The sequence below is a fragment of the Rhodnius prolixus genome, unplaced genomic scaffold (genome assembly GCF_049639745.1).
Source record: "Rhodnius prolixus isolate KJV_2025 unplaced genomic scaffold, Rpr scaffold_2, whole genome shotgun sequence".
Lineage (NCBI taxonomy): Eukaryota > Metazoa > Arthropoda > Insecta > Hemiptera > Reduviidae > Rhodnius > Rhodnius prolixus.
Genome location: NW_027411592.1, coordinates 781,605 through 796,695, shown reverse-complemented (window position 1 = coordinate 796,695; position 15,091 = coordinate 781,605). Strand labels below are relative to the sequence as shown.

Genomic DNA, 15,091 nt, shown 5'->3' with positions numbered 1-15,091 from the left:
AAATAATTTTTTTTCTCAAAATTCCACCAAAGTGCCGCCAAGTTGAAGGTAAGTTGGCGGGAAAATCAGTTGAATAATTTGTAAATTACTTTGAAAATATGCTAATTTTTGGCATTTCCTGTGTGGGGCTAGTGGTTCTAATACTAGTACTTGCTATTTTGGAAAAAAGCGCTCCAATTTTCCCACAAATAAAACTCATTTTTTTTTAAATTTAAATTTCGCGCGTAACTTTAAATGGAAAATTGAGGCTTTACCTTGTTGGTGCTAGCTTTTTTATTGGTGGTGCATAGGAGTGCAAAGTGTTCCGAGCTGGGTGAAATAATTTTTTTTCTCAAAATTCCACCAAAGTGCCGCCAAGTTAAAGGTAAGTTGGCGGGAAAATCAGTTGAATAATTTGTAAATTACTTTGAAAATATGCTAATTTTTGGCATTTCCTGTGTGGGGCTAGTGGTTCTAATACTAGTACTTGCTATTTTGGAAAAAAGCGCTCCAATTTTCCCACAAATAAAACTCATTTTTTTTTAAATTTAAATTTCGCGCGTAACTTTAAATGGAAAATTGAGGCTTTTCCTTGGTGGTGCTAGTTTTTTTATTGGTGGTGCATAGGAGTGCAAAGTGTTCCGAGCTGGGTGCAATAATTTTTTTTCTCAAAATTCCACCAAAGTGCCGCCAAGTTAAAGTTAAGTTGGCGGGAAAATCAGTTGAATAATTTGTAAATTACTTTGAAAATATGCTAATTTTTGGCATTTCCTGTGTGGGGCTAGTGGTTCTAATACTAGTACTTGCTATTTTGGAAAAAAGCGCTCCAATTTTCCCGCAAATAAAACTCCATTTTTTTTGAATTTAAATTTCGCGCGTAACTTTAAATGGAAAATTGAGGCTTTTCCTTGGTGGTGCTAGCTTTTTTATTGATGGTGCGTAGGAGTGCAAAGTGTTCCGAGCAGGGTGCAATAATTTTTTTCTCAAAATTCCACCAAAGTGCCGCAAAGTTAATGGTCACGTCTGTCAGTGCATCTTTTATTATCAATATCTCAGCTTTTAGTGTAAATTCAAAATTTCTTTTTGTGGTGCACATTGGTGCTAGCTACCACGAACAAAATGGAATGAGTTTCAATTCAATTTAGGGCACTTCCGGTTAAAATTATATTTGGCGTACAATTGGTGAATTTTTACCATTTCCGTTGTGTTGCTGGCTTATTATTGGCATTGCAAAGTGTTCCGAGCTGGGTGCAATAATTTTTTTCTCAAAATTCCACCAAAGTGCCGCCAAGTTAATGGTCACGTCTGTCAGTGCATCTTTTATTATCAATATCTCAGCTTTTAGTGGAAATTCAAAATTTCTTTTTGTGGTGCACAATGGTGCTAGCTATCACGAACAAAATGGAATGAGTTTCAATTCAATTTAGGGCACTTCCGGTTAAAGTTATATTTGGCGTACAATTGGTGAATTTTTGCAGTTTCCGTTGTGTTGCTGGCTTATTATTGGCATTGCAAAGTGTTCCGAGCTGGGTGCAATAATTTTTTTCTCAAAATTTCACCAAAGTGCCGCCAAGTTAATGGTCACGTCTGTTAGTGCATCTTTTATTATCAATATATCAGCTTTTAGTGTAAATTCAAAATTTCTTTTTGTGGTGCATATTGGTCTAGCTACCATGAACAAAATAGGATGAGTTTCAATTCAATTTAGAGCACATCCGGTTAAAGGTAAGTTGGCGGGAAAATCGGTTGAATAATTTGTAAATTACTTTGAAAATATGCTAATTTTTGGCATTTCCTGTGTGGGGCTAGTGGTTCTAATACTAGTACTTGCTATTTTGGAAAAAAGCGCTCCAATTTTCCCACAAATTAAACTCATTTTTTTTAATTTAAATTTCGCGCGTAACTTTAAATGGAAAATTGAGGCTTTTCCTTGGTGGTGCTAGCTTTTTTATTGGTGGTGCATAGGAGTGCAAAGTGTTCCGAGCTGGGTGAAATAATTTTTTTTCTCAAAATTCCACCAAAGTGCCGCCAAGTTGAAGGTAAGTTGGCGGGAAAATCAGTTGAATAATTTGTAAATTACTTTGAAAATATGCTAATTTTTGGCATTTCCTGTGTGGGGCTAGTGGTTCTAATACTAGTACTTGCTATTTTGGAAAAAAGCGCTCCAATTTTCCCACAAATAAAACTCATTTTTTTTTAAATTTAAATTTCGCGCGTAACTTTAAATGGAAAATTGAGGCTTTACCTTGTTGGTGCTAGCTTTTTTATTGGTGGTGCATAGGAGTGCAAAGTGTTCCGAGCTGGGTGAAATAATTTTTTTTCTCAAAATTCCACCAAAGTGCCGCCAAGTTAAAGGTAAGTTGGCGGGAAAATCAGTTGAATAATTTGTAAATTACTTTGAAAATATGCTAATTTTTGGCATTTCCTGTGTGGGGCTAGTGGTTCTAATACTAGTATTTGCTATTTTGGAAAAAAGCGCTCCAATTTTCCCACAAATAAAACTCATTTTTTTTTAAATTTAAATTTCGCGCGTAACTTTAAATGGAAAATTGAGGCTTTTCCTTGGTGGTGCTAGCTTTTTTATTGGTGGTGCATAGGAGTGCAAAGTGTTCCGAGCTGGGTGCAATAATTTTTTTTCTCAAAATTCCACCAAAGTGCCGCCAAGTTAAAGTTAAGTTGGCGGGAAAATCAGTTGAATAATTTGTAAATTACTTTGAAAATATGCTAATTTTTGGCATTTCCTGTGTGGGGCTAGTGGTTCTAATACTAGTACTTGCTATTTTGGAAAAAAGCGCTCCAATTTTCCCGCAAATAAAACTCCATTTTTTTTGAATTTAAATTTCGCGCGTAACTTTAAATGGAAAATTGAGGCTTTTCCTTGGTGGTGCTAGCTTTTTTATTGATGGTGCGTAGGAGTGCAAAGTGTTCCGAGCAGGGTGCAATAATTTTTTTCTCAAAATTCCACCAAAGTGCCGCAAAGTTAATGGTCACGTCTGTCAGTGCATCTTTTATTATCAATATCTCAGCTTTTAGTGGAAATTCAAAATTTCTTTTTGTGGTGCACATTGGTGCTAGCTATCACGAACAAAATGGAATGAGTTTCAATTCAATTTAGAGCACTTCCGGTTAAAGTTATATTTGGCGTACAATTGGTGAATTTTTACCATTTCCGTTGCGTTGCTGGCTTATTATTGGCATTGCAAAGTGTTCCGAGCTGGGTGCAATAAATTTTTTCTCAAAATTCCACCAAAGTGCCGCCAAGTTAATGGTCACGTCTGTTAGTGCATCTTTTATTATCAATATATCAGCTTTTAGTGTAAATTCAAAATTTCTTTTTGTGGTGCATATTGGTGCTAGCTACCATGAACAAAATAGGATGAGTTTCAATTCAATTTAGAGCACTTCCGGTTAAAGGTAAGTTGGCGGGAAAATCGGTTGAGTAATTTGTAAATTACTTTGAAAATATGCTAATTTTTGGTATTTCCTGTGTGGGGCTAGTGGTTCTAATACTAGTACTTGCTATTTTGGAAAAAAGCGCTCCAATTTTCCCGCAAATAAAACTCCATTTTTTTTGAATTTAAATTTCGCGCGTAACTTTAAATGGAAAATTGAGGCTTTTCCTTGGTGGTGCTAGCTTTTTTATTGATGGTGCATAGGAGTGCAAAGTGTTCTGAGCAGGGTGCAATAATTTTTTACCCAAAATTCCACCAAAGTGCCGCCAAGTTAATGGTCACGTCTGTCAGTGCATCTTTTATTATCAATATCTCAGCTTTTAGTGTAAATTCAAAATTTCTTTTTGTGGTGCACATTGGTGCTAGCTACCACGAACAAAATGGAATGAGTTTCAATTCAATTTAGGGCACTTCCGGTTAAAGTTATATTTGGCGTACAATTGGTGAATTTTTACCATTTCCGTTGTGTTGCTGGCTTATTATTGGCATTGCAAAGTGTTCCGAGCTGGGTGCAATAATTTTTTCCTCAAAATTCCACCAAAGTGCCGCAAAGTTAATGGTCACGTCTGTCAGTGCATCTTTTATTATCAATATATCAGCTTTTAGTGTAAATTCAAAATTTCTTTTTGTGGTGCACATTGGTGCTAGCTACCACGAACAAAATGGAATGAGTTTCAATTCAATTTAGGGCACTTCCGGTTAAAATTATATTTGGCGTACAATTGGTGAATTTTTACCATTTCCGTTGTGTTGCTGGCTTATTATTGGCATTGCAAAGTGTTCCGAGCTGGGTGCAATAATTTTTTTCTCAAAATTCCACCAAAGTGCCGCCAAGTTAATGGTCACGTCTGTCAGTGCATCTTTTATTATCAATATCTCAGCTTTTAGTGGAAATTCAAAATTTCTTTTTGTGGTGCACATTGGTGCTAGCTATCACGAACAAAATGGAATGAGTTTCAATTCAATTTAGGGCACTTCCGGTTAAAGTTATATTTGGCGTACAATTGGTGAATTTTTGCAGTTTCCGTTGTGTTGCTGGCTTATTATTGGCATTGCAAAGTGTTCCGAGCTGGGTGCAATAATTTTTTTCTCAAAATTTCACCAAAGTGCCGCCAAGTTAATGGTCACGTCTGTTAGTGCATCTTTTATTATCAATATATCAGCTTTTAGTGTAAATTCAAAATTTCTTTTTGTGGTGCATATTGGTCTAGCTACCATGAACAAAATAGGATGAGTTTCAATTCAATTTAGAGCACATCCGGTTAAAGGTAAGTTGGCGGGAAAATCGGTTGAATAATTTGTAAATTACTTTGAAAATATGCTAATTTTTGGCATTTCCTGTGTGGGGCTAGTGGTTCTAATACTAGTACTTGCTATTTTGGAAAAAAGCGCTCCAATTTTCCCACAAATTAAACTCATTTTTTTTTTAATTTAAATTTCGCGCGTAACTTTAAATGGAAAATTGAGGCTTTTCCTTGGTGGTGCTAGCTTTTTTATTGGTGGTGCATAGGAGTGCAAAGTGTTCCGAGCTGGGTGCAATAATTTTTTTCTCAAAATTCCACCAAAGTGCCGCCAAGTTAATGGTAAGTTGGCGGGAAAATCGGTTGAGTAATTTGTAAATTACTTTGAAAATATGCTAATTTTTGGTATTTCCTGTGTGGGGCTAGTGGTTCTAATACTAGTACTTGCTATTTTGGAAAAAAGCGCTCCAATTTTCCCGCAAATAAAACTCCATTTTTTTGAATTTAAATTTCGCGCGTAACTTTAAATGGAAAATTGAGGCTTTTCCTTGGTGGTGCTAGCTTTTTTATTGATGGTGCATAGGAGTGCAAAGTGTTCTGAGCAGGGTGCAATAATTTTTTACCCAAAATTCCACCAAAGTGCCGCCAAGTTAATGGTCACGTCTGTCAGTGCATCTTTTATTTTCAATATATCAGCTTTTAGTGTAAATTCAAAATTTCTTTTTGTGGTGCACATTGGTGCTAGCTATCACGAACAAAATGGAATGAGTTTCAATTCAATTTAGGGCACTTCCGGTTAAAGTTATATTTGGCGTACAATTGGTGAATTTTTACAGTTTCCGTTGTGTTGCTGGCTTATTATTGGCATTGCAAAGTGTTCCGAGCTGGGTGCAATAATTTTTTTCTCAAAATTCCACCAAAGTGCCGCAAAGTTAATGGTCACGTCTGTCAGTGCATCTTTTATTATCAATATATCAGCTTTTAGTGTAAATTCAAAATTTCTTTTTGTGGTGCATATTGGTGCTAGCTACCATGAACAAAATAGGATGAGTTTCAATTCAATTTAGAGCACTTCCGGTTAAAGGTAAGTTGGCGGGAAAATCGGTTGAATAATTTGTAAATTACTTTGAAAATATGCTAATTTTTGGCATTTCCTGTGTGGGGCTAGTTGTTCTAATACTAGTACTTGCTATTTTGGAAAAAAGCGCTCCAATTTTCCCGCAAATAAGACTCATTTTTTTTGAATTTAAATTTCGCGCGGAACTTTAAATGGAAAATTGAGGCTTTTCCTTGGTGGTGCTAGCTTTTTTATTGGTGGTGCATAGGAGTGCAAAGTGTTCTGAGCAGGGTGCAATAATTTTTTACCCAAAATTCCACCAAAGTGCCGCCAAGTTAATGCTTTTTTTAGCACTTTAATTCCTTATATTTCTGAATGTGTGCATATTTTATTAGATTTTTTTTGTGGTTCTAGCTGGTGCTAGCTCTCCTCTACCTGTATACTAAGTCGCGGTTCGAAATTCAGTGTTTGCGGCAAATTCCTTTGATCTTTTGAATGGCCATATCTCCGTAATTATTAAAGTTAATGAATTTTTTTAAGTGGTGCAATGGAGTGCAAAGTGTACTTAACATAATGAAGTAAGTTTCAATCAAATCCGGCCAAATTTTTTTTGGCGGGAAAAAAACTTTAATTGCTTATTGTGGCTTTTCCTTGGCGAATTTAGATTTTTTTTTGGTGGTGCATAAGAGTGCAATGTGTTTCGAGCTCGGTGCAAAAGTTTTGTCTCAAAATTCAACCAAAGTGCCGCCAGGTTAATGGACCCATCCGGGCCAAAGGAAGTGAATTTATCCCCTCTTTGGGACACTTCAATGGAACACAATCTGATCCCCAACAGTTTTGAAAAAGCAGCCATTTTACAGTTTCTAATGCCAGACACCTTTTTAATCATAAAGAAGCCTCACACTCAGAGTGCTGCAGCGATTTAGTTAAACCAATCGAAACATTAAATTTTCTGTAAGTTGATAATGTCATTTTGTCTACTATTATAAAACCTAGTGTCATTTGGTAGCTTTAAACTACAAAAATTAAGAAAATCATAATTAGAAGTATCTTTTGTTGCTATCTCAAATGTCCATAGCAAATGCAGACAAAAGTTTTTTGAAGAGGATGTAATTTAGCTGAGCAGTTTTGTTATCTCTGACGGGTTTTTTAAGATATTGGATGCTTTGAAGGCAATCATTGTGGTTGAATGTTGAGAGGAAGGGCTTTCTCAACAGGGTAAGGGTCCTTCTGAGGCCAAGGTCTCATGTCTTAGGAGTCGTTATAATGTTTATCAATAGAATTCTCTATTTTTAATGAAAAGAATCTTACCAGCAAAGGTTATCATCCAAGCGACTGTATACGAAATAGCTGCAATCCAGAGCAGACAGAGTACGAAGGTCAGGGGGTACCATCTGGAAGGTCCAATTCGGGTCTGAGGGTTAGGTAAAGTGAGATAGAGTAACAGATCTATTGGAGCGCACAGTATTTGGCCTACCTTCTTCAAGCATGCTTCCACTCTGGACAGGTAATCATCTGGAATGTAAGGAAATGTAGAACACAATTAAATGAAGTAGGAAATTTGTTTTATAAATTAATAATTAATTAACCATTTGCTGCTTCCCTCTAATTATCACCTGTGCAAGTTGCACGATGTTTCAGTTTAACAAACAACTACTTTAAAGCAAATAACCTTTAGCCAAGGAAGAGAAACTTAAAATGAACGAGTTGAGATTACCTGATACATACATACGTACATACACTGGGCCAAAAAAGTCTGTGAACACTAACCTAAATTTTATTACTTTTATTATTATCTTATTAGAAACTTCTTTTATTTTCAAATGAAATATACTATTCGATAGAGAGAAACCAGAGTTTTTCATTTTATATTCAATCTTTTATTTTTGTTCAGCAGGAATATCACAATTAAATGTTTAACAAAACAACACCCCAAACGAATGCAAAAAAAGTCTGTGAACAGCTGTATAAATATGTAAAAACATTAAGATAACAAACAGAAAAACGATTGAATAAAGTTTCAAAGTTCTCTATTGTATTGTAGAAACCACTACAGTCAGTTTTGTGAATAAATAATCTAATTAGTACATATTTAACCACTAATATGGAAGTTCCCAGACCAATTCGAGAACTTATTGTGACGTTGCGAAATGAAAGAAAAAGTATTCGAGAAATAGGGAAGATAGTTCAAAAAAACCCTTCAACGGTGCATAATATAATTAAAAAGTACGGAAATGTGATTAGTAGGCCACGCAGTGGACGGCCACCAAAACTTAATTCCTTTCATAAACTGCAAATTCTGAAGTCTGTTCGAGAAGAACCCAGGACAAGCGCTCAAAAATCAGTCAAGAATTATCAAGTGGTTATGTGTAAGCGTAACACCACAGACAATTAGAAATAAATTACATGAATACGATTATTGCGGTCGAGTCCCGAGGAAAAAACCTTTAATCAATAAAATAAATAGTAACCGCCGATTGGATTTCGCGAAAGAATATGTTTCTAAGCTTTCTAGTTTCTGGGAAACCGTAATCTTTTCAGATGAGTCGAAATTCAATGTATGTGGGTCTGATTGACGACAAAAAGTGTGGCGAAAAAGAAATGAAGCTATGAAAATGAAAAATATGAAGCCTACTTTTAAGCATGGGGGAGGCAACATTCTGGTGTGGGGTGCATGAGTGCTAAAGGAGTGGGCAAGTTAGATCTAATTAATGGTATGATGGACCAATATGTGTATGTGGATATATTAAGACGCAATTTAAAAGAAAATTCAAAAAAATTAGGGTTGGAGGGAACGTTTGTCTTCCAACAAGACAATGACCCGAAACATACCGCACTAAAAACTCGGGAATGGCTTTTAAATAATACACTCTGGCGCCTAAACACCCCTCCACAATTGCCAGACCTTAACCCAATAGAACATTTGTGGGATGAAATCAGCCGCCAAATAAATAAACGAGGAATAAGAAACCGTGAACAACTAAAAAACGCTATTTTAGAAGAGTGGGATAAAATTCCAACATTGACGACCACAAAATTATTAGGATCGATGAAAGCTCGCTTGTTGGAAGTGATTAGGAACATAGGAGGTCCTACAAGTTTTTAAAATTTATAATTCACGTACAATGTGTAAGAATGATTTATTTCTGCAAAGTGTTCACAGACTTTTTTTGCATTCGTTTGGGGTGTTGTTTTGTTAAACATTTAATTGTGATATTCCTGTTGAACAAAAATAAAAGATTGAATATAAAATGAAAAATTCTGGTTTCTCTCTATCGAATAGTATATTTCATTTGAAAATAAAAGAAGTTTCTAATAAGATAATAATAAAAGTAATAAAATTTAGGTTAGTGTTCACAGACTTTTTTGGCCCAGTGTATATTACAGTTTGGCACTTCAGAAAAAATTATTATCTGACTGATAAGAGTTACACCTAGGGATTTAGAAACCCGAAATGTTAGTGACTCCTTTCCTGACTTATTAAGTCTAATTGTTTACTATTGTATATACTATTGTTTACTTGCCATAGCAAACATTGTTTCTTTTAGGTTATGTTTATATTTTAAATAATTGTATTGTTTAATTCTTTTTCTTTTTTGCTTTCCTTGTGACCACAGGGAAAATAGAGTGTAATTGGTGCAAAAGAGTTTTCGTTCGAGTGTGGTTGCAAAATTCCAAACGATTACGAAAACGGGGCACTTTCCGCGCTTATATATCTTTACAATTCATAAATAACTAATCATAAAATCAATCGTCTTTTAAAAATTTTCGACTCAAAAATGGTACTTACCATCGTATAGTTTTGAATAGTCTCGAAGAAGATCTTCCTCTAGATTATAAGACAAGATAGACTCTAGGGGCGAAACAAAAATAAAAATAAATTAATTAATTAAGAACAAAAAGATCGGCAATAATCCAATACATTCAAATAAATAAGATTGGTAACGCTAAATTTAGGCGAATATCTACTTGTCAAAGTCTTAGTGAGTCCCTTACAAGAGTTAGGATCTAATGTGTATCCTTATACAACCCTTTCTTTTTCACAAATTTAAGTAATTACATTTTAAAATAATGTTCATTAACCCTAATATCCCAAATTCCAATGAAACCCTGTGTAGTGACGGTAAAGTTATTGGAAAATCACTTTTGGTGAACTGATTTTTTCAGACAACTCAAAATTTAGGTTAGGTTAGACTCACTTAGAACCATAGTTGGACGTTAGAACAGTATCGTGTGGTAAAATGCCATTTTGGGGAGAAGTTTAGTACCCCCCCCCCCAAAAAAACTTGCTCAAAAATAAATGGACAATTATTTCAAATAAAAGATCTAGATCTTTTATCTTTTTAAAAAAACCTACGAATGGAAGGTTTTATATCCGTTCTAGGGGAGGAATAAAAGCTTATTATAAAGTCTCGTAAAAGTCTTATAAAGCGTACAATCTAAGGAAGAAGTAGATATGACTCAAATGTTCGGAGTTGGAAGAAAAACTATGAGTTATGACCTTGAGAATTATAGTAATAGGAAGTCATGTGAGTGGGCACACCCGACATCCTGTTTTGGTTAGCTTGAGAAGGATAACTTGTGCAAGTCAAAGTTGTACTTACGGGACTTTCGGATGAGCGGCCATTCCTCCATTGAAATATTCTTGCTTCGCCTATAAGTATCCAAATAAGATTCAATTTTGTTTCGTAAGCTTTTGTTACAACATAAAACTGTAATCATTGACAAAAGAAATTTATTTATTTTTGTTAAAAATGCAAACTTAAGTTAAAAAAGAACTACATTTTGATTAGTTAACCACTTTTTAAACGTAATTTGCTAAATGGAAGGATTTTTTAAAACAAATTTTTGTATTTTCTATAAGTTTCGTGAGTTTATTTTTTAGAATATGTTTTCCGAAAACTAAAGCATCAACTGCAACTTTTATAAGCGAATACTGACCCATGATATAAACTGCGTAGATAACTATAAACACCAGACTTTCGTACCATTCAACCCTGTTGTCCAACAACGTCAGCGTCAGACAGACCAGCGAGATTCCAAAAAAGATTGCGTCTCTTGTTAGTGACCAATAGTCGATTACAATCATCTGCAATGTTTAAAGAAGTATGAACAATTGTTTTGACAAGTTTGGACAATGCAAACATTCTTGGCTAGCAGGTGGGGTGGGTGGGTGCCTACATTGGAAGGTTGAAGAAGAACGAAAGCAGCAGGTACGGCCAGCATGTTGAACAGACTGACTCCGACCACGGTGCCCACGCCGATGTCGCCCTCGGTAACGAAGGTGGCCACGCAGTTCATGAACAGATCCGGAAGTGACACTGCCACCGCCATTAGAGTAGCGCCGGCCACATCCGATGAAATACCAAGATCTAAAAACAAAGAATGTTAGTCACAATACAGAAACCTCTAATTTGAAATTGATTGTTCACCGATTATCAGCGCAATGTTCATAGTAATTAAAGTAACACGTAATTCAGCCCCCTTGCCGATTAAGTCAAAGAACTCTAAGAGTCCCCTTCGGAATGATTACTCCCGATCCAAAGCGTGCACTCTTCATCCCCGTACTCTTCTCTAAATATCTTTTGTACCTTTAGGTTTTTCATTAAGGGATTGTTTGTCTCTTATCTGTTACCTAAATCACTTTGTAGTTCAATTAAGCGTTTTTTTTAAATTATTATTATTTGAATAGTTCCTAATCTTGGTGAATCCCAAAATATAGCTGTTTCAAATGCACTTTAAGTCACTTTACTTACTGTAGGAGGTGATTTTGATGCATGAAACGAAGTAATGATCGCAAAGTCTTGCCAACAGAAGAAAGAGGTACGCAACGATAAACAGTGCAAACAGAGTTGACAGCAATGGACCTCCGGGCAGCTCTAGGGCCGGGAAACTGTGCACCGAAGTCGAACAGTTGGGCCCTTCCATTGTACCAGCGAGAAGTAATACTTGTCCAGCTGGAAGACAATAAATAAAGATATTACAACAGAAATGGATATTGGCTGGTGGGAAAGTCAACTGCGACTAGGTGGGTAGAAATCAGAAGAAGGCCATTGTTCCATGTGAAGTATTTCCATTGTCTTTCGTTATTCTGAAGAAAATAAAATATTGTTACACTTATGGTTGTGGAATGATAGCTAGAAGAGGCTGTCAGCTGTTCATGATTTGAGATCTCCTTCACATCCTTAAGTCGCCCAGTTGCTCATGATTACAATCTGCTCTGGCTATCACCAATCACTTGGGTACCAGTTGGATACCGTATTATTGAACTATTCATTCTTCTTCTGATTCTGCGATACCAGCGTTGTCCGTCAGGACCTCTACATTGTGAATGTGAGTAATTATTACTCTTTTGGGGTGATGCATTTAAGTACTTGGTACTCCTTGCAATATCCGTCTCTGGTATCTTGAGTATAGTGTTCGTTTCGATAATACAACCAACCGAAGTACGTAATAACTTACGGTTATAGAACCTGCCTTTCCACCAGGACCTAACCTTCATTGTGTATGTATGTGGATCATGCACAACCAGAGATTGGAGTTCTCGTAGCAAAAACCACCTTTTCTTGGTCACTTTATTAGTAATATTTACAACTACAATGAATGTTCTAACAAGTAAATTCGATCTTATTGGCTCAGTTTACTAGTTAAGTTATGGAAGAGCAATCAACCAGTTGTGAAACCTACTCTTATTCGATATATAACAACATACACATTACCGATTTTTTTTAAATCTGATTTAAGTAGAGTTAAGCGCAGCAGAAGGAAGTAAAATCGTCGGTTTAAGTTCATTTTCAATTAAACTGATTGGTACTTTACTTTATACAGTAGTTAAGCAATAATAATTAATCTAGTTTGTTAATATTAATATGGTTTTTTTCAACTACATTCTTAATCTACGTGTTCTCTCCACAATGTTATTTATATGTAATATAAAGTAGATGAAGGTATGCATATTATAAGGACAGGTAATCGTTTTTAATGTACTTTACTAATTATTTGATTATAAAATTTCTTTACAAATACCTACTCATATTTAATTAAAATTGGCTAATACTTTTGTTTGTCAAAAGTAATAGCAAGTAGCAAAATGAAAAATACAGATCTTCCATTTTATTACGGGCCAAAGAGGGCGTGGTGTGTCACATGGAGGTAGGCGTGGTTTAATAAATAGCTCTCGCTTCTGATTGGCTCTTCAATCAACCTACTTTTCACACTTTCATTCTTCACCGTGATTGGCCAATACTTTACTCTGAATTATTTCTATGAAAAATAAAAGTTTAATTTTTTTTAATAATTTTTCCCCCGTAGGTATTTGATGAAGAATCGAATTGTGCAATAAAAAATTTTCTCAGTAAAAACTTAAAAACCAGAAGTTTTTTCTTGCTTAATGTCTTGTTTTCTCTACTAATAATGTATGGGTAAACAGGAAATTGGGAATTCAGGTTATTTCCTTGGGAAGTAGCTAAAAGAGAATTGTGGGCCTTGTTCACCTATTGTTCTCCACCATTTTGTATGTTTATTGGCATAGGGCTGTTTATTTATCGATTTTTATCGATTTAATGATTAATGGTTTAGATAATTTTTAATACTATATTTACTTTACTCTACTTTTACTATTTCACTATTTTTTTTTAGTAAATACTAACTGAAATTGTAATCCAAACTCGTAGCATGCCAGCAGGAATGCGAGCTAGATGAATGCAGGAATATGTCTCCTAATTAGAGATTGTAGTGGTCTGTTTAAAAAGCGATAAATCACCACTAATGGTGAGTGAACGTACTACTTTTACTCACCCCCCCCGCGTGTGACAAGATCACGCGTGAGGTCAGCGATCAAACAGAGGTCAAATCAATTCTAACAATGGTACAATCGACAGACCACAGCTGACGTATAATGATCTGTTCGAATCAAATTAGTTATATAAACATGATGTCCTATTCTAGGCCCAGTGATAAGAGAACTTTTGGCAACCATCAAGGCTGCTTATCAAAGGTCTGGCTATAGTCTATCATCCACAGAGATCAGTTGAGTAAACATTCCATCACACTCTGGTCGAATAGAGCAGACGTTCGGGCTACCTTCTAAGCAAATTTGAGTCAGCTGGCAATCGGAATGGAATGAAACATTTCTTCCATTAAAGAAAACATTCAGCAAAGAACTCGCAACTAGAATCTAAAATTAAACCTGCTGTGAAAAAATCACTCACTGTGATTTTCCACCTGATTTCCACTTTTAAATCTGAATTTCATTTTTTTAAAAAATCCACACTAATGTAAGAAGAAAACAGAGTTACTCTTAATAATTTTCTAACTGGCTAGATTATAGAGCATTTAATATAAGTTTTTCATTACAAAAAAAGACTGTTTAAACTCGATACTGGCTTCGTCTTTCAGAGGACTCCCGGAACTGGTGACTTTCAAGCAGGATCAAACTGGTGTGGAGTATTGCGCATGTGCAAAAGACTAAGCAGCCAGCTCATTGTAATTCTGAAATGCTTCGTTCATTGGTGGAGCACGACTGCCAGCACATCCTTAGAAGTGGCACTAACCAGCAGGATTCATCTAAACAAAATGTTAAAGGTAGGCTAGCGAAATTCGCAGGTATCTCTGTCGGGGTTGCTATGTGGAAAGAGAATCTATCAAGATTCGCAATTTCCGAAACTCCAGAGGTAGCAACTAAAGCTCTTGTATAAAGATACTGACCGTCAGACCTGATTGGCAACAGTTGCTAGTATTGTTATTAATTTCTAGAAAGAGATTTATTAATAGCATTTCGATAAGAGTTTATGTAATATTATTCAAACGTTATCAGGATTCTTGGTCACTAAATTTAAAAAACAGGCGTTACATAATGCAATTATCGTAGTTGTCAATAGTGGATGTAGCCGACAGGCCGAAGTGACGCAGGCAGTTTCCGGGCAAACTGATTCACCGATACCGGCCAGTTGTAAACATTGATGGAACCTCTCAATGAAATAGTATTTCCGCTTTTAGCGGATGTTGAGAGACCATGGCGATGGCGCGCTGTGAACACACACACGACTCTCTCTTACCACATTTTCGTAAACTTGGAATTTGTTTTAGAATATAATTTAGCATCATGTCTGCCCACTATAATGATATGGTCCAGGATGAAGGAAACTGTACACAGGAAGTACGTTCTTACCCGTCGTTTGAAACTTACCAAGACGATTGGACCGACTTTTAGAGGACTTGGCTGAAAATATTAAAAAACTTTAACAGCACTAAGAGGAATTCAGAGATATATGATCAGATCATGGTCTATGGCGCCTCATCACCGAACGCAGACATTACATCACTCACTATTATCATGTGCAGATAACCATCTAGATATTTCC

General features: G+C 35.7%; 1 protein-coding gene across 2 annotated transcripts in view; it reads right to left on the bottom strand.

The window, feature by feature from the left end:
• LOC141448693 (sodium/potassium/calcium exchanger 5-like) overlaps positions 1-15,091 on the bottom strand; it is a 29,866-nt gene that overhangs the window by 11,218 nt on the left and 3,557 nt on the right. The window contains exons 2-8 of one of the 2 annotated variants that reach the window (XM_074117222.1): positions 14,085-14,294; positions 11,486-11,686; positions 10,911-11,101; positions 10,671-10,818; positions 10,334-10,441; positions 9,520-9,582; positions 7,041-7,244 (exon numbers count right to left, since the gene is read on the bottom strand). In XM_074117222.1, coding sequence (XP_073973323.1) covers positions 7,041-7,244; positions 9,520-9,582; positions 10,334-10,441; positions 10,671-10,818; positions 10,911-11,101; positions 11,486-11,657 — 886 coding nt within the window. In that variant the 5' untranslated portion in view covers positions 11,658-11,686; positions 14,085-14,294. The remainder of the gene's footprint in view (positions 1-7,040; positions 7,245-9,519; positions 9,583-10,333; positions 10,442-10,670; positions 10,819-10,910; positions 11,102-11,485; positions 11,687-14,084; positions 14,295-15,091) is intronic. The other variant, XM_074117221.1, reaches the window with a different exon arrangement.